Source organism: Callionymus lyra, chromosome 5 (assembly GCF_982586985.1).
Source record: "Callionymus lyra chromosome 5, fCalLyr1.hap1.1, whole genome shotgun sequence".
Taxonomy (NCBI): Eukaryota; Metazoa; Chordata; class Actinopteri; order Syngnathiformes; family Callionymidae; genus Callionymus; species Callionymus lyra.
The window spans coordinates 21675046-21693326 of NC_141822.1; the positions used below are offsets into that span (position 1 = coordinate 21675046).

The 18281-nt window shown below is 38.9% G+C and overlaps 2 protein-coding genes across 2 annotated transcripts in view; both read left to right on the top strand.

The window, feature by feature from the left end:
• On the top strand, window positions 1-16786 carry LOC148079734 (striated muscle preferentially expressed protein kinase-like). Its single transcript, XM_087791977.1, has 3 exons — window positions 1-367; window positions 12806-12895; window positions 15826-16786. The coding sequence occupies exons 1-3, from the start codon at window positions 1-3 to the stop codon at window positions 16170-16172; spliced, it is 804 nt and encodes a 267-aa protein (XP_087648103.1). The 3' UTR covers window positions 16173-16786.
• The window catches only part of LOC148079735 (striated muscle preferentially expressed protein kinase-like), a 25048-nt gene continuing 23286 nt past the window's right edge, over window positions 16520-18281 (top strand). The window contains exons 1-4 of the mRNA XM_087792000.1: window positions 16520-16557; window positions 16710-17516; window positions 17589-17812; window positions 18127-18273. Of these exons, the coding sequence (XP_087648126.1) occupies window positions 16520-16557; window positions 16710-17516; window positions 17589-17812; window positions 18127-18273 (1216 nt within the window). The remainder of the gene's footprint in view (window positions 16558-16709; window positions 17517-17588; window positions 17813-18126; window positions 18274-18281) is intronic.

Here is an 18281-nt window from a genome sequence, read left to right on the forward strand (position 1 = left end):
ATGGCCGAAGGATCTCGTCGTAAGCCTCTCAACTCTCTCGCAAAGACCCGAGATCAGGGGGTGGAGGACACCCCATCACAAGAACGCACCCCCCACCCTCCGTTATTCACAAGAAAACTGCACAAGGCCGCCGTGGGGACCGGGTGTGACATTCGCCTCAGGGTCTCGGTGACGGGATTTCCCAAACCCTCGCTGACATGGTACCACAACGACCGGCCTCTCCCTCCGTCAGAGGCCCAGGACCCCGGCGGACTGTGGATACGAGACTGTCGTCTGAGTGATGCCGGCTTGTACACCTGCGTGGCCACCAATCCTCTAGGAGAGGTGACGTGTTGTGCTGTTCTGGCCGTCATGGATCTCGGAGAAGGTGAGCGGGAAGTTTGTTTTCCTTCTAGAATATGAGTCTTCATCTTGTTTTTGGGGTCTTGAATCCACCAACAACTGTCTGTTTCAAAAGTGCTTTAGCACCACGGACTTGTATCACTCTTGGTCGTAGGCTGAACAAATTTTACATTTACAAAACTTTCTTCAACAGGGAGAATTAAATCCCCATTAACCTCAGTTTAATTGTTATTAAAAGTATCTGTGTAATCGTTGACATCTGTAATCCATGTTCTTTATCGTGTCTTAAACACTCATCTTTATAGGTCACCGTATCAACATTTATCTAGTTTGATATTGAGAAATCCATCTTGTGGGCCAAACACATGAGACTAGAAGGCCAGATTTGGCCCTCGGGCCACAAGCCAAATCTCTAATGAGTCTTGAAATGTCCAGATATACAAGGGAGTTCATACATATTGAGTTTCTCAGTTTTTAAATTGCCATTAGTGATTTCACAGATGATGGATGGACCTGACTGTGATCTTTGAATTTTTAATGTTCCTTCTGTCTGGAGAAGAATAAAATGCTACTCTGTTATTTACTTGCTACTCGGGGGATTAGTAAATTGATCCTGAAAGTGTAATCTAATCCATATAAATGCAGATTAAAATATGTGTAACTTGGCAAGAAATAAGGATGAAGAAACATTGTTTAATTTATGTATAATTCTTACATTATTCATTTTATATTTGTAGTTCAGTCAATGCATACTAATCCAACAATTTCTTATCTCACTATTCAGGTCATTTTTTATTAATTGCATCTATTTATTATAAGGATTTTCATGCAATCTTTTCAGTCTTTTGATAGTTTTTTATATGACAGATTACTAACTAATTTACTAACTTACTTTCCTCTAAACATAATTGCTTTCCCAAAGTTGTTTCTGTATTCTTGCTCTTGCTTTTGAGGTTCTCATTAACTTCTGAGCCCCCCTGACCTCTCACTCCTTCCCCACCGTCCTCCCCTCCTCTCCCGGGGTGTATGAATAGCCCGGTATGTTGCGTGCCAGCCAACGGACTCCAATGACGCTGCCGTCTCCTGTTGCACCAGCAGACATCACAGATCGCCGGTAAAAATAGCCCCAGCGTGGTCAAGATGTGGCAGCGTCACCCTCCATCACTGACAGAGTGATGAGAGACGGAGGGAAGGGGCGGGTGTGTTTGTGTGTTGATGATGTCTATTTTTTACACTATTGTGTAGCTTTATTTTTTGTGCTTTCTATAATGCCCTGGCTGTCATCAGTCTCAGTAGCTTTACAAAGACCAGCAAAAAAAAAAACTGTTATCGTTTTAATTATTATTGCTAACAAGAAACATTATTTAAATTAATTAAATAACACCAAAAACAAGCAAACAGCATTTACTTGTTTAGAAAACATCATAACATTATGCATAACATGGGCAGTTACATATAATACCATTATATACATAACAAATACAAATACAAATTATGTATATATATATATATGCTAGAAACTGTTCTTCTCTCTGATACTTTTCAATCTACAAAACTTCTTTGACCAATTCAAAATAAACAGATGTATACACCTTTATTATCAATCATGCATAAAATACTTTAATATAAAGTGAAGCCGAAATCAATGTATTTAATGTTTTCACATTGTTTTTACATTTTTTAATTGTTGAAAACGGTATTCACCAGAAGGTGGTGCTCATTGTTTTATTTTTATATTTTGGTGAACCACAGAACTATGTCAGTTTGTCTTCTGTAATGTATCTCGACACGTTGGTTTCTTCGGCTAAAGAAGTTGTGTCTGATATGAGTAAATGGTAAATTAATGTTAAATGGTCTCATTCTGTTAACAATTTGCTTATAATTGGACAGGATCATAGTCACCGGCCCAAGACATCATGGGGCCCTGAGCAAAATTTAATTTCGGGGCCCCCTCCAATGCAGCAGCACAGCTGCAGATGTGTCATCATTCCAAAGGCATCACTGTGTTTGTGGTAAAACAAAAAAAAAAGTGTTATACACACGACACAATAAGTTGACCAATGCACCCCAAATAAACTAAATACTTAAATAATAACACAAAAATAACATGGAAACTGACAACAAAAAACTTGTGAACAACACCAAAACAGTATATAAAGTAAAGGAAATATGAGCATCATATTTTCACGCTCATTGCTTTTCTGGAAGTTATTCATTCTTAACATCATAACAACAAATGTCATGTGCAACTTCCTGTTTGACAAATATTGGTTTAATTCACTTGTGTAATTCACAAGTGCCATGGGCCGGCTCTCGTAAGAGTTTCAAACCACTTTTTAGTGACTCTGGCGTATGCGCAACCTTGATACTTTAGACTGAAATTGTGCTCTCGTAACCTCTCATTTGCTGAGACTTCGAAATTTGAAACATGTGAGTGAGTCAGAGTTGGGTTTTCACATGAATTGGTCTTTGATTAAAACTTACAGTCATACCAAACTGTAATATGATTTTGTGTCTCCAATAAATACTAATTCAATTAAATTATACAGTTTTAGTTAAAATAACTCAAAACCTCTGCATCATTTTGTCACTATTCCAAAAGAAATATATGTACTTTTGTTCAGGATGCGACACACACAATTCCAAAACTCATTTGTGACCACAAAGTTTTCAACTATACTGTCTTTCACTTTACAGCAATGAACTGCAGTTTTCTATTTCAGTTTTTGACTATTTGTGTTTTAATGATGATGTTCTGGACAACAAAAGACTTGGTTTCTTCAATGTTGTATACTTTAGAAAACGTTTACGATGTGACTGTATTATATGCACCATTGGATTCCCGAGTGTTCTTGGAAGCAGTCGCTTCACAAATGGTGATATAAAGTCGTTTTACTAGCAGCTATTGTAGCGAAGCATTTACAACATACTTAACATGACAGTCGTTTGTCCAACCGTTGTTTTATTTGATCTCAGATGATCTTTATACAACATATTCTGGGGCTGTCTGAACTATAAGATGTTTTATGGAGCTACCTATACCAGTTTTCTAACAGGTGTTTTCCATGTCTACCATTTGAAGGGAGTCTAAACATACTCGTTTGATTTGACTAATCCGGGAATGGTTTACAGGGACATGTGTGTTCCCCCTCATGACTGAGGGGAGGCAGGCCGATCGGGGGGAAGAAGGTGCGAAAGGACAGTACAGTGCGGCGTTAAGCAGGAGGGGTTGAGCTAAACAAGATGAAAATAGATAAGTGAAGTTGACGGTCCTGAGGGGGACCAGAGGCGGCTTGAGGGTCCGGAAGGGGAGCTGAAGAAGTAAAAAAAAGATGTCTCGGGGTTGTTCGTGGAAACGGTCGGAAGGAGAATGTCCGTGGAGAAACGCCGAAGAAGACCTCCGTATAGAGAAGTGTGAGGGAATGTTGTGACCAGAACCATGTTTCTGAATGATCTGGTGGATGATCGCAAAGCTCTGCGGAGGGTGAGGGAAGGCGTGAGTGGGCCAAAAAGTAAGAAGCAGAGAGGTGAGTGGGAGCTGTCAAAAAATGATTCAGCGAGGTTTGTCTTGTGATCGTGGAGGAGGAGAGGCTGTCAATTTTTTTGAAAGATTGCTTCAAAAACATGGTAACAAAAGCTGAGCTAAGCAACAAACATTCAACTTCTAACAAATATTTGATTATAAATACGTGAATCTATTTCATCAGTTTCATAGAGTTCCTTGAGAAAAACTCTATTTCACGTGCGTGTTCGTGCTAACAAACTGAAGTTCCATCGTCGACTACATTCTCCGTTTGATACAATTGGATTAAAGTTTCAGTGAATTTAATTGGCTCTCGGTGTACGGCATCCGTGGTTGGGTCCGGCTATGTCGGCGTTTGTGATCCATTCTTATGTATGCACTCGTTCACGGGGACTCTGGGGGATCAAGCCCGGATTAGGTGGTACGATCGGGTTTCATCGCGACTGTCAACATTGTCCACTTCCACGCCAAAGTCCACACCGGCTCTGAAGTGTCTTTAAAACACTTGTGTCAGTCCGTCTCTTCATCTGATGGCCAGTTGTGCTGTCGAACACTTGGTAATTACTTCATAGAAACTTTAATTATTAAAGTTTGAATTCAAGCTATTCTCCTTATTAATCTCTTTGAATTCTTATGATTATAGTCGGTGATCTGCACCTTCATTCAGGCTGCCCTAGAGTCAAGATTTTTATAAACTCTTCCTGTTAAAGAGTCCTTTTTTCTCATTCCAGAATAGCCAGACATCACGGCTGCAAAATATAATCGATAAGTAGTGACTGTGCCTCATACACTGATCCCACTGAAGGACAAAAAAACCTAATTTTGAAAGTTTGAAAAAAGTATGTATGTAAAAATATGTCTAGTGTCTTTTCTTCAAGCTGTGGATTGATTTCTTTAACTTCTTTATGAAGCCATTTGACCAAAACTTTCACTCATTTTCTTCTCACCCTCATGTCGAGTTGGGATTATTTTTAAACTTAAAAACATTCAAATACCTCCATGCGGCTCGTCTGTAACGTCCATCTAGTATTGATGCCTCGACATTTTACATGTTTAAGTTTGTTTTGAGTGGAGGCTTCTAGGCCTTCAGCCTAAACCTTGACACGCGACACTTGCAATGTGTTTGAATGAGGAAAGACTTAAGGCCACAGTTGAGAAACTTTAATCTTCTGCTACAAATTAACTTAATATATAAAGTTATTTAAGTTTTTTCAGAAAAATTCCTCATGTTGAGGCTTCAATGAAAGAGCAGTGTTTGGATGATTTTAAGTTCGTCATTTTGGACGAAGATGAAGACAACTGAGCTCTAGTTGCTTTTTGCATTAAAATGAACAAACATTTTGCCTGTAACTCTAGACAAGGAACAGATTAAAAATAATCTCAATCCTTACTCGACATGAGGGTGAGTAGAAAATCAGTGAATTATGGACAACTATTTATTTAAAAACTGTTTAATCGTAACTTGTTGAGTTCTATGTTTATTGTTTATTATTATTATTATTATAATTATTTATTATTAGAGGGTTTTCATCAGGGCCCACGTATACTAAGTATTGACACATATTTAGATATATCTGTTTGTACGCATACATCCAAAGACATTTCCTTTTTAAATCATAATCGTAAAAGAAGCAAACATATAGGTTTATGTTCAAGTTTCCTTCCTTTTACACACCTTCATCTAAATATATGATTCATATTTAATAGACCTGTGACTTGAGATTCTACTCCGCGTGATCATAAAGGAAGAAAAAAAGGAATTTGTTTACAAAATTGACAATCAGGGTCTTGTTCTGAAGCAGGAAACGATGAAAACATTGAACCTATGTTGATGTTTGTGACTTTAATGTTCACCAGACTATTGTACATGTAATAGTTTAGTGAATAACTGGCTGATATTTGGGTATTTTTTGTCCACATTAGTATCATGGCTCAGTTCAGGGATCGATCGGCAAACTCCCGATTGTCGGGTCAGCTCCCTCTGGAATACCCCAGTTGCTAGGAAACCCTTCACCCTTTGGTTAAAATGAATTGTTAACTAGCTTAAGTACTCAATGTTTTCCCCGGTACTTCTTATGATTTGTAAGAAACAGAAACATAATATATTTTGAATTAAAAAATGCAAAGGCCATATCCTTTTTAAAATGTTATCGTCCCTTTTATATGCTTACATGGACGTAAAGGATCCTTAAAGTGTCTTTTTCAGCCGATTCTGAAGATTAATGTGGAAGCTGCTAAGGGCTAAACGAAGGCCACCATCTGTGAAAATGTGTGACTTTTAAAGGCTGTAATTTGCTTAATATTTGAGCTTAAAACCTTCTTGGTCTAAAACCTTTATTGGAATTAGACAAAGAAAATAACCCTCCTGCCACCCCGTAAATATTTTTCTAGATTTTCCCCTGGCTCATAATATGCTGTGCAGTACGTAGATAGTACATGCACATTTAGAATGTTGCACTGTGCTACATATATTTAAAAGATCCACAAAAACAACCTAAAAAACCCACCAAAACTGGATGAAACTTACTTTATCTCACCGTCCCAGTGGAATATTGCAGAAATGGGGTTGAGGGACAGAGTTGTGACAGAAGCAAAGTCTCTCTCATTCTCATGCCGCTGCAGGACAGCCTGTGTAAGCAGGTTTGGAGCCACTTAGTTTCCTGAAAGGTGCCGTACATGGACTCCAAAAACAATGAGGGGAAAAATGCAAAGATCTTTATGATACTCAAAGTTGAGTCATAGATGGTAGTTCCATTGAAGCCAGGCTGGGTAAAGAAGGTGCAATCTGAATGATGACATTTCTTTACTGTTATTATCTTTATACTATTATTATTATTATTATTAATACTTATTATCATTATTTTCATATTGTGACACGTCTGAATCAAGTCCGACTCATGCAAAAGAAGATGGATTTCTCAATGATATTCTTCTTTTAAGAATTATATTTTATTGTATTCATATCAAGACTCGAGAGACTGAATGGAAAAAATGCGAGCACTGATGGCCGGTTCTCTTTTGACCGGTAGACATCTGAGCAGGAGGGATCAGCTTTTTATGAGGACGTTTTCCGAGCTCGAATATCACCAGGGACGGGATGCGGTATAGCTTACTCCGCGCTGGAAGCGGCTAAAATGGTGTGATTACATTTTGATGTCAAAGCAGCAGAATGTGTTTTTCCATTGCTGGCAGTGAGATTACACGAGTCTTGCTGCTGATAAGGCTGAATGCCTGGAGGCCATCCATCACCGCCTCTCATGCGAAATCAATGGACTTCAATGAATCTCTTGGTTTTGGGTTAATTTTGCAACATTCTAATCTTTATTCTTTACCAAGGGTTTCATTTTTTTTTAAATGGTCATGTCTGTTTGATACAGATTTCCTTGCCTTTTATATATACATTTGTATGTATTGAAGTATATGTATATATATAAAATATACATAGAATATACAGAATAATCTTTCATTTTGTGACCAAACATGATGCAGAAAGACGGATAGAAAGTGGCAACATTGATCGTGTGTTGACGTCACCAAAGATACACACTGAAATATATAACATATTTGAATGATGCTGAAGAACTGAAGAGATCAGGCGGTAATTATTTTTAGATTCATAGGTATACAGAGCAAAGATTATTCCTGGTGTGTGAGTCAGCAACGTACTATTTTAGATTAAAGGTATATTGCAAGGATCGTTGTCTGGGGTTTTATTAATACAATATTTCTTTGTGCATCATAGTTCAAAAGACGAAAATGACCGTGAAAGAGTCCGTTGATCACCACGACTCTAGATCATTATTTAAGATTACGTGTTAACTGCAGGGTACGTTTGAAGGGGGAACTAAATACACCTTCCTTGCTGAGCTGTCAAGTCACTACAGAAAAGTAATTACAGATATTAACCTCGTTCATGCTATTAATTCGCAGGATAAATGGTCATTATGCTGATACGATCGCTGCAAACTTCCGTCTGACTGATTCACACATTTAGGCATCAGGAGATGATTCTCAAACAAAGATAAAATATCATATCCTGCACATTAATGGAGCTCTTTTTCGAGAAATTCGACACTTGCTATTAAGAATGAAGGTTTAAGTTGAGTTCAAACTTTAACTATTTTTTTTTAATTGAGCAAAAATGTTGTTTTTTTTATGCTATGTTGAAGCTGCAGATTCTGCATTTTAATAAGAAATTCCTGTTTTATTTATTTAAAAGTGACTGCAACCTATGGCTTGGGATCCACATATGGTTATTTTATAAGTAAGTAATATTTATTTATATAGCGCTTTTCTAGACCAGGGTCACAAAGCGCTTAAACAATCAAAACAATACTCAAAAAAGTATATACTTTAAAGATCAAGATAATACTTAGAACAACACAGGAATTCCAGAAAATCAAGGAAAAGCCTGAACAAATAGAAACGTCTTAAGATGTTTCTTAAAGGAGTCAGTATAGGAACCATAAGTAGATTCTGATCCACAGACCTCAGAGCCCGAGCTGGGATGTAAGGCTGGATCAGATCAGTGATGTAAGGAGGAGCCTGACAATGAATAGCTCTGAAAGTAAGAACCAGAATTTTAAAGTTGATCCTCAAAGAAACTGGAAGCCAGTGAAGAGTTTTAAGGATCGGAGAAATGTGAGTTCTTCTACTAGAGCGGGTTTGAATTCTTGCTGCAGAGTTCTGAATCAACTGCAGGCGAGACAGCTCCTTCCTCTTATCCACTGATATTGGCTCCTGTAGAATAGGGATGTTCAATTTGAAGAAAAGAAAATATTTAGAGAGTAATTTAGCTTTTTCTTTGTGATATAAGCGGCTTCACATAAAAATCTGCTTCTGTTTGCTGATCCAAAAGAATTAAGAAAAGATGGAACGCTAATAAGAATGCATAAGATGTGACTTTTAAAATGTACACAGTGGTTTTAATTTGATTACATTTTTGGTTGAAGACTCAAATAGACCTGTTTTTTATATTTTAACTCAAATTAATTTAATTCTCTGAGTATTATAGTATAAAAAAAAAAGAAATTCTTCTTGATATTATGTTTCATGAAATCGACATTATTGCGTGAAATATTAATGACTGATTATAGTATCATTAGCTAAGCAGTTAAACAGTTATTTTTTAATGTCTATAAACCTAAATGAATGGCTCTTTACACGGCTAAGGTTGGCGACCCCCTGTTCTAGACAATGCTCGACCTTTAACAGGAAGTGGGTGATAAAATCATTCACTCGCACCCTAATTCAATTTTCTTTGGAATTTGACTTTTCTCTTGTTGTTTATTCCACTCCAGGAAATCTCTAATGTGCTTTCACCACCAAACGACCACCGGCAGCGTCACACTTCACCGATCATATTCACAACACCACTCTTATAGGTAACAATGAAAGTGTCAGCGGTTTCTAGATCTGAGAGCTCTGGGGACAACCACATAAAATCCCATGTGAACAACATCAATATCCCCCCCCCCCTCTGTGACAGCCTATTTTGTTGCTCCATTTCCACCTCTTCAATACCTCCAGCCTTTCTCTGTGTCGAAAATGTTGCTGTATTTTCACCAGGATTAAAGCATCAAGCTGTTCTGCGTTGAGTGGTTTTCCTCCCCCTGCTCTTCCTTCACCGTCATGACGGCAATTTAGAAAAACACACCCCCTTTTTTTTTATCTCCCCCCCCCCACACACCTCCTTTTATTCTGCTTTCGAGCAAGGCATGTCTGTGAGCGGAGTGGATCGGGCTTAGCCATTGGAGAATTTTTCTCCTTTGATGGTACCGCCCACGTCAGAGGATGATGCTGTCCTCACCATCGAATGCGCGCTCAGACACAAAGACCCTCTGCTGCTTCTTCTGCTTTGTGTCCTCCTCGTTCCTCTCGTTCCTGCTCCTCACTGCTGGAGTGTCAACAGAACCCACGCTAGGAAGGAGAAGCTGCAGAAAATCCGTGTTTGTGGGATTCTTAATGCCACACCCTCTGATTTTTATTTTTTTGTAAGCTTCTTTCGTGTCGGCTCATGCCACAGGTCATTCCGATAACTGGACTTTGTGTCTGAAATATGAAGAAAATTTGGTCAAAGAAAAGATTTCAGGTAAGTTGACTCTTAATTTCACACACCGTGGTTGGTTTTTTGCCTCTTAATAATAGGCCACACCCATAATAATTAAGAGCTAATGTGGTTTATAGTGATGACCAATTATAAGTGAATTGAATTAACATTTCTGAATGGGTTTCTAGTTAGTGTTTCACTTTTGTTTCTCGTCTCTGCGACCGCTTTATTTATCTTAACTCGGCCATATATAGACATGCTCTGTAGCTGTTCATATTTCAGAAGAATTCAGCCCCGTTAAAAAGTGTGTCAGTGGGCCACACTCATGGACACCAGTGAGTCGGCCGGTTGATAAAAAGTGAGTCAGTAGACAACGTTAATGTATGCAGTTACAATATCTGCCCCTTTAAGAACTACCTTTGCTTCCAAATACATGTTCAACTAAAACCAGTCACTGGCGGGTTTTGTGTTTATCAGCTGGACACAACTGGATGTTGTAAAGAGAGATTATCATTTCTCCTTTTATTGATCTTTTTTTTTCCTTTTATCTTTACCGTCTGCATGAGTCATTCAAATATGATCCACTGTCTCCAGATTGACAGATTTGTCACAAAAGCACTTTTTGAAAACCGCTCCATCAGCAGGTCCACTTATCTTTGCTGTATTTTTGTGCGAATATTCAGATGAATTTTATTTCATTTTTTGTTAATCAAATGTTGTTTCTTAAAGACAACAACCTGCTTTCCTGTCAACCACAGACTATTATCAACAAAGAAAACTGAATATTTTCATTCAATCGTCAAGTTTAAAATGCATAAGTGATGTTTATATCTTATAGTGATAAAAGCATATTTATTTAACACGATACTCTTTGATATAATTGCAAGAACCATCGGTATTTCGTGTAAGACCAGTATGTCTAGAGAAAAATAATGTTTTAAGTAAATTAAAAGAAGATTTGACCCATTTTAAATGACTGAAGATTCTACTCCTTTGCAAAAGTTTGCATTTGATCTCGACAGCTTGGATCAGTTGTTCTTATTAAACCACTCAAAAGTGTTGTGACTCTTAAAACACCCTCTTCACTGTTAAATAATGCTTCACGTTCTGTATTTCCTTTCAGAGAACTGGGCATCCCACACGGACATTTGGCAGATTTACCCATGGTGTGTTGTCAGTATGAGCTTTAAACCTCTTCTATCTTTTCGCCGAATGATCTACTCTGTTATTCTCCAGCCTGCATTAGAGCAACAAGCCACATCCATGTAAACATGCAATATTTGTGCAACATAAAGATCATGTTCCAGCAACACTCTTCGTATATTGTCTAATAAATGTTCCTTCTAGAAGATGTGACTCATTAAGACGTGGTTTTGTTGTTGTATTTTGAGGGATCGTTAAAAAAAAAAAAACAAGCTGCCACTTGAGACCAAACATTTCTCTGGTTCATTTCAAGCTCTCTAACCAGTAAACATATCCGTCAGCCACCCGGCAGTTTGGCTGCTGATTTTTGACTCAAATGGGTACCAAGAAGATTGGTCGTGTGGGTGAGAGAGATGCTGGTTTCCATAGTAACGGTGCTCTCCCGTCTGCCCTCTCTTGCTGCCACTACGGAAGCGAAGTTTTCCGCTCCTGCCGAAAGCAAAGCTATGGTAAATCCTGCCTTAATCTATATTCCTCTCGTATCCTGTTTTCACCCTCATGATGCATCGATCGCTTCATATATTCCTGTTGTGATGTTCTTTCAAGGATTTGCTTTTTCATGGTTTCCTAAAATCATTTATGGCATCCAATGATCATTTATTTTTGGGGGGATGTTATGTCCCCGTAAGTGAGATACCTTGTCGACGTTGGAACAATTCAATCTCAGATGTTGAAACTTGGCTTGAACAGACTTGTGGGAAATCGTATGTTTTTGTTTTTATGAGAAGCTTCTTATCTGTTGACAGAAAAGGCTCTCTCAAAATGTGTTAATTTATTTGTCTCAATCTCATCTCTGTTTCCACCAATTTAAGTTTATCTATAGGTTATTAATACAATTGCACATTTAAAATCATGAACATTTTTCTTCTTCTTTATATGTCAAACTCATAAAATCTGAGACTTTTCAACAACAAAACGAACATTTTTAACTGCAGCCAAACCTTTTCCAGCTTATTCCAACAAGTTAGACCAGATATCAAATAATTTTAAAATGTATTCAAACAATCAACTACTTGGATGGAACAAAGTTCACCTGTATGCAAACAATTTAAAACCTAAATCAACCAATTTTGAGAAACAAGATGTTATTTTAGATTGAAAAGGATCAGAGAGAGAACAGTTCCTAGTATTTCCAGCCATTTAAATTATTTTCTATTTTACTGGACATCATTTTTACTTCGTACTTTGGTTATGTTTTAATGTTTATTTGTTATTATTTGTCCTTGTCCCATCATTTAATGTTTGTCATGTGATCATTATTGTAGCATATGAACATTATTCAAATCTTGTGTTTATGTGAGCATGTGATTCGTAAAGTGTCCATTATTTAAAGTGTTTTTTATTGTGCTAATATTAAATGTAGGACGTGCGCGACCATTAAATCAATCATCATCAATCATTTTCGTATCCTCCGGCTTTTGCTCCTTCATGTTTGTATTTCATGAACCGCAGCTGGCGTCTTGTCACGCTCCCTTTGCAGCCCATTTCTGCCCCTCCTGGGGGGCCAGTGCAGCTCCACTCAGGGCGCCATCACACTTTACCCCGCTAAGCATCTTTGAAATGTCATTCTCACACATATTGTGTTTTCCTCGCCTACGTTTCCCTTCTCTCGCTCTCTTGCGGGAGAGAAGAAGCAATCTCCTCCTCAATATAGCCTCTGATTTGCTCTTCATGTGCTTGCTTGGCAGACTCTGAAAACACAGAAGATGAAACCACAGAACCTCAAATGGAAACCAAGCAAGGGAACCAGGAGAAGGATGGATGGAGACGACCTCCAGGTATCGCAGCCCTGAACACATTTTTATGCAATAAATTAAAAACACCTAAAAAACGTCCAAGCATAACCCGAAGACATAAAAGAAACGAGATGAATTCTTAAATCGATGAGGACGTAAATGATCCGGCTGTCGTTCAGCCAGTAATCTGAACGTCTCATGAAACTCTAGATTTATTGGGGGGCACTTAAAATCGTGGCAGCGTGAGTTGAGTCTGATACGATATGGCAGAAAGAAAAAAAAAAAAACCTGCTACTGTAATGCGATACTGTGACACACTGCCCCAGTTTTCAGCAGGAATCAGTTTGCAGGAGACTTCTGGAAGAAATATGATGCTTTAATTGAGATGATCAGCCTGGATATGAAATAATACTTCGATTTCCAGTAGTATATTATGCTAAAGATTTTTTCATTTAACATGTGTATGTATAATGAATGAGTTTATTCTGCTTTTTATATGAACAACTTATTTTAAATGTTGGGAAAATGATTGTTAAGCAAGAATTACACATACATTACACAGACATAAGAAAATGAAATCTGTCACTCAAACTAAAATATATTGTTTTTAATGGATGATTTATGAACCTTCACATGGATGGATGAGGCCAAAGACAAACTAATATTGGAAGAATATACACGCATGAATAAATGTCTAAAGCAGAAATAATAGCTGTTGTTTACAACATTAGATAAATGTGGCATGTTTGTTTATCTCAGGGTCAAGGTGACCCAAAGGCCCGAGAACAAAAGTGTTTGAGGAATCCCTTGTGTTGTCTCTGGGTAAAGGTGAACAATTTCTGGAAGCCGGGAAAGTTGTTGACCTTGACCCGAAGGCAACACAAGGGTTACCTTTAACACGTTTGTTTTTTCAGGCTTAGCCTCTGTTATTCTGCCATTGGTCATCTGACCCTTATTTTGGTTTATTTAGTTTGTTCTAATCCAAAGTAAATCAATATAGTGCCTCACGTTAATAAATAGTTTTGAAATAACCACTTCTCAAAGTATAATTTAAAGTTCTTCTGGAGGGAGTATCAAACTTGTATTAGCCCTCCGGATCTAAATATTAACTGTTTTTTTTTTACATCCTGGCATCTATGTCCGCCATATTTGATCAGACCAGCTGCTTTTGATTATTGTTTAGCACACAGAGGAGTAACAGTCTCAATATCTGTTTTCATTTTATTAGATTAACTGTCCAGTCTTGGGTGGACACCATGTCACGATATTTCTTTTGTCATTTTTTTTTTTTCCTCGTTGTTGTTGCCGTTTAAAAGTTACATGATGATGCACTTTCGATCCACCATTATTTCTTCACCCATCTTTGCGCCTGTGGTTGCAGGGTGAGTCAGGCCTAATGCTGCCTGCAGTCTGCCCTTTTATACACTTGACTCCCGATTCCCGTCATTAACTGGAGATGCTGACCATCTCCTCTTTTCGCTGACGAAGCACTCCTGTCTCTGTTGCTCATCACTAAAATGTCAATCACAAACTGATTTGCAACTGGCAAGCGCTTTTGCTAAGTAGAGTAGTCCCGTAATCTAATATGCTTTTTCGTTGTTCTTCAATATTGTGGACACAAGATTTAATTTAAAAAACGGCAAATTAAGATGTTTTTTTCAATCTTGATGAATGAATGTACGATGCAGCGACACCACTTCCTGGAGAGTAGCACTATTTGTCGACTAAGCATTTGCAACAAATGTTCTCATTGATGTTGCCTAGTTTTTTACGTCTTTCTTTTCTCAAACAGCTAGCTGCTAACTTGAACACCCACAGTGTATTTAGCGGCAATTCATGCATGATGTGATAAATTGACTGATTGCCAAAAGAATCCATATAATCCAATAATAATGATGACGATGATAACCTTATTTCCAAATCCTCATGACGCCTTTTCCAGAATTAATTATACATATATAAGTTTGATATAAGGGTCACTCATTTATTTGACAATGGTATGTTTAGAGGGAAAATTGTATGTCATCCTGATACAAAAACTTTATTTTGAAGGTTGAAATATAAACAGTATGGTGTGGATTTGGAATAGAAAATATTCAGTGCAAACTCTTAAACATTATTCTTGTTATCACCAGCCTTCAGTTCGATTCTGAGGTCATCACATTTCAACGACTGCATTTCAGAACGATTTTCCTTAAAGACTTAAAGTCCACAGTATCCTCCCCAATGACGAGGCTTAAAGCAGATTTTCTCTACTTTCCCAAAAACATGACAAGAAAATGTAAAGCTCCTTAATCCCAACCCCAAAAAACAGAGTAGATGTTTTTTTACAACACTTCTGCAACGGATAAAGAATCAGAATGCAACAAAAAATGTGTTCATATAGTTTAAGATTTTGGACTGAATTAAACCTTGTATATTATAAACGTTAATCACTGTATCTTAAAGTACCCTGTGTAGTCTACCCCACACATTCGTTTCTTCTGTTTTTCATTACCTTTGCTTTCCTGTTATTTTATATATTTCATATGATATTTTCTTTACTTGTTTGCACTACCGTACTCCACATGGTTTTATAATGACGCATCAAAGAACACATTCAGTGAGAATCCATTGGAGGGAAAAGGCATGTAGACGTGGCGGAGAAGGTGTTTGTGAATTGTCAATCAAAATGTGTTTTTAGCGATTGTATTTTTTAACTTTAATTCCAGTACAAATTATAAAGGGGCTCTTATACTTTGGCAAGAGCAGATTTTTCTGGGTTAATTTTTACTTTTTTAGACCGGTAAGAGTTTACAAGTTGCAACTTTTACTTTTACAAGTCGCACTATATACTGTATACATCACAGTGGAGTGGGTGATGTATCATGCTGTCCCAAAAGAGAGTATTAAAGTGACATCCACTTAAGGGTCCAGAACTTACATCTAAAAACTTTAAACTGTTTTAAAACCGTTTTATTTCTCTTCTGCAGATGATGGGGGTCGGATGATGGACTACAGCCTTGACCCATCGGACCGCCGGGCTACACTACCGGGCTCCTACGATCCGGTTGTCGAGCGGGAGCTCCGTGCGTTGGGCTCACGCCCACCTGGGTCCCACTTGGACCCCACAAATCCACCCAGGCAAGCTTTAAGTGGGGGTCCTTCAGACGGGGGACCCCCCGTCCGTCACCTTGGGGTGGAACCACTGATCCGCGCATCCCACGCTAACCTGGCCCGGCCTGTTCAGGGGTCAGAGGAAAGTGTCTCTGTTGGCAGTGACTACTATGGAAGCATGTTCAGCCTTTACAGAGGGAGAACATTGTCTATGCCATTGTAGAAGACTCTCGGAGGTTTATGGAAGACTCCTGGTTACGAAAACTTTTAAGACTTATGAACCCAGAACAGATTATTCATTTTTTTAACTTTCATTTCTCAAATATCTTGCCATTTCTATTTTGGAGTTGCACATTCCTTTGACTTTCCTTCTGCTGTGCGTTTGATTTCTAACACGTTTGCCCATCACGGAGCGTTTCTTGTGACAGATTTGGTGCACTCCTGAAATATCACTGCTCACCTTTTGCCTGCTTTTATTACAACTGTCTATTTTTTTTTTTTCTGGGACTAGCACCATATACTTTTGGGTTTGCTACAGCATGAGGATGATCTGAGATAATATTAGCATGCATGGCTTTACACACGACTCCTGAGATTTTTGGGACATGGTTTGTATTTGGCAGAGCGAGCCAATAATTTACAAACTACATTTGAAGGAAAAAGACACTTGACAAGGAGAAAACGCCATAGACACACAAACCTACAGTAATGTTTTGATACCAGATTAAAAAGACTCTCACAGGCTTTTTTTTTTTTAAAGCTCCCAAACTCTCCAGCAACTCGATAACAGATCTGACTTCAATCCTAATTCCTCCAGGACTGATGATGACTCACTCTCCAGAACTCCCTTCTCTACACTTCCCAATACAAACATCCTCAGTAGCTCAGATCAGGATCGAACAAGAACTCCTGGCGTCCATCCTCACGCCGACCCATCGTCAAGAGTCTCGAGTGATGTCACGGCCTCGAACCTGAGCCGAACTAGACCCAAAATCTTCGACAGGATCCAATCCTTTGAAGAACGAAAAGCAGGCGTGGATGCGCGAGGCCAGGGGTCGACCTCCAGCGGTAGTAAAACGTCAGGAGGTCTTAAAACGCAGGACGCTCCTCAGAAGCGGTCGGCGTTCAAAAAACGAGCGTCTTCCTTCGAAGACAAGACGAGTTACTCTCAGACCGTCCAGAGCTACCAGAGCAAGTTCGCGGAAGAACTCCAGAGGATCAAGAAACTCGTCGGGAAGCCGAGTTTGAAGAAAGCCTTTTCCACTGAACAGCTCTCGCAGAAAGAAAAGGTAGGAACCGGCAAGCTGGAGCCGATTCCTCTGGAGGTGGTTGAGAAGTTGGAACGGGCCCAGGAAGGATGGAGCGTTGGAAGGAAAGTGGGAAACGTATGGAACCGATCTTCTGAGAAAGATACACTTACAGGGTCATCGGAGTCCAAGGAACGAGCGGCAGCGGATGGCTCATCACAAAAAGGCCCACAGAAAATCTCTGTTACCATGGAGACTCCACAATTTCACCAGTTACCAGGGCAACCATTGCCAACAGTCCCAACGAAACAGCACATCAGGTACTTTTTTCTTAAATGTGATTTCTGCCTCAAAATAACTGCTCACCCATGATGATGTCTCTGATCACACAGTTCACCGGGGACAGATGGGGAGCCTGTGTATCCCCCCAAACCCCCTCGTCTAGCACCATCACCTGGCCCATGTGTCAGCCCCTTGTTGAAGAGCACAAATACAGCCCTAAAGGTGGTGATTCCTACCATCCTGGTGGAGGATGAACCCATGGAGACAGAATGTGCTGCAGACAATGTGGGGAAGCAGAGGATGAAGAGGAGGAGGGAGGGGACTGCAGAAGAAGGTAGGCATGATCAGAATCTGTAATATTTATATAAATATTACTTATTTAGCATGTACTGTAGTCCTGAATATAAAGTCATATTTTACCACTGAATTTATACATTAAAATATTTTATAAATAATGCAGGTTCTGCAGATAGGAATTAAAAAATAAGTCAAGTTATTGGTTATGTATTCATAAACCTGGAGCTAAATTATTAAATATAAATATCAAAGCTACTGTCTATTAACAGGCCTTTGAAAAAAAACGACAACATTTGTATGGTCCAAGAGTTGCTAAACCTTACACACAATAACACGTCTGTGTGTTTCCAGAGGGGCCGTGCGACGACTCCTGCGTGTCTGCTGGTGACAAATCAGCCGAGGCGCCATGGTTCGAGAGGCCCCTGGAGGACCAGACCGCACTCACTGGACATGAAGTCACTCTGACCTGTGTCGTCAGTGGCAGCCCAACACCCAAAGGTAACACA

What these genes read in the sequence shown, in the direction of transcription:
- LOC148079734 (XM_087791977.1), top strand. Translation starts at nt 1, where the DNA reads ATGGCCGAAGGATCTCGTCGTAAGCCTCTCAACTCTCTCGCAAAGACC. An exon ending in CGTCATGGATCTCGGAGAAG is followed by an intron (nt 368 to 12,805) that starts GTGAGCGGGAAG and finishes CTTGCTTGGCAG; the next exon opens with ACTCTGAAAACACAGAAGAT. An exon ending in TGGATGGAGACGACCTCCAG is followed by an intron (nt 12,896 to 15,825) that starts GTATCGCAGCCC and finishes TCTCTTCTGCAG; the next exon opens with ATGATGGGGGTCGGATGATG.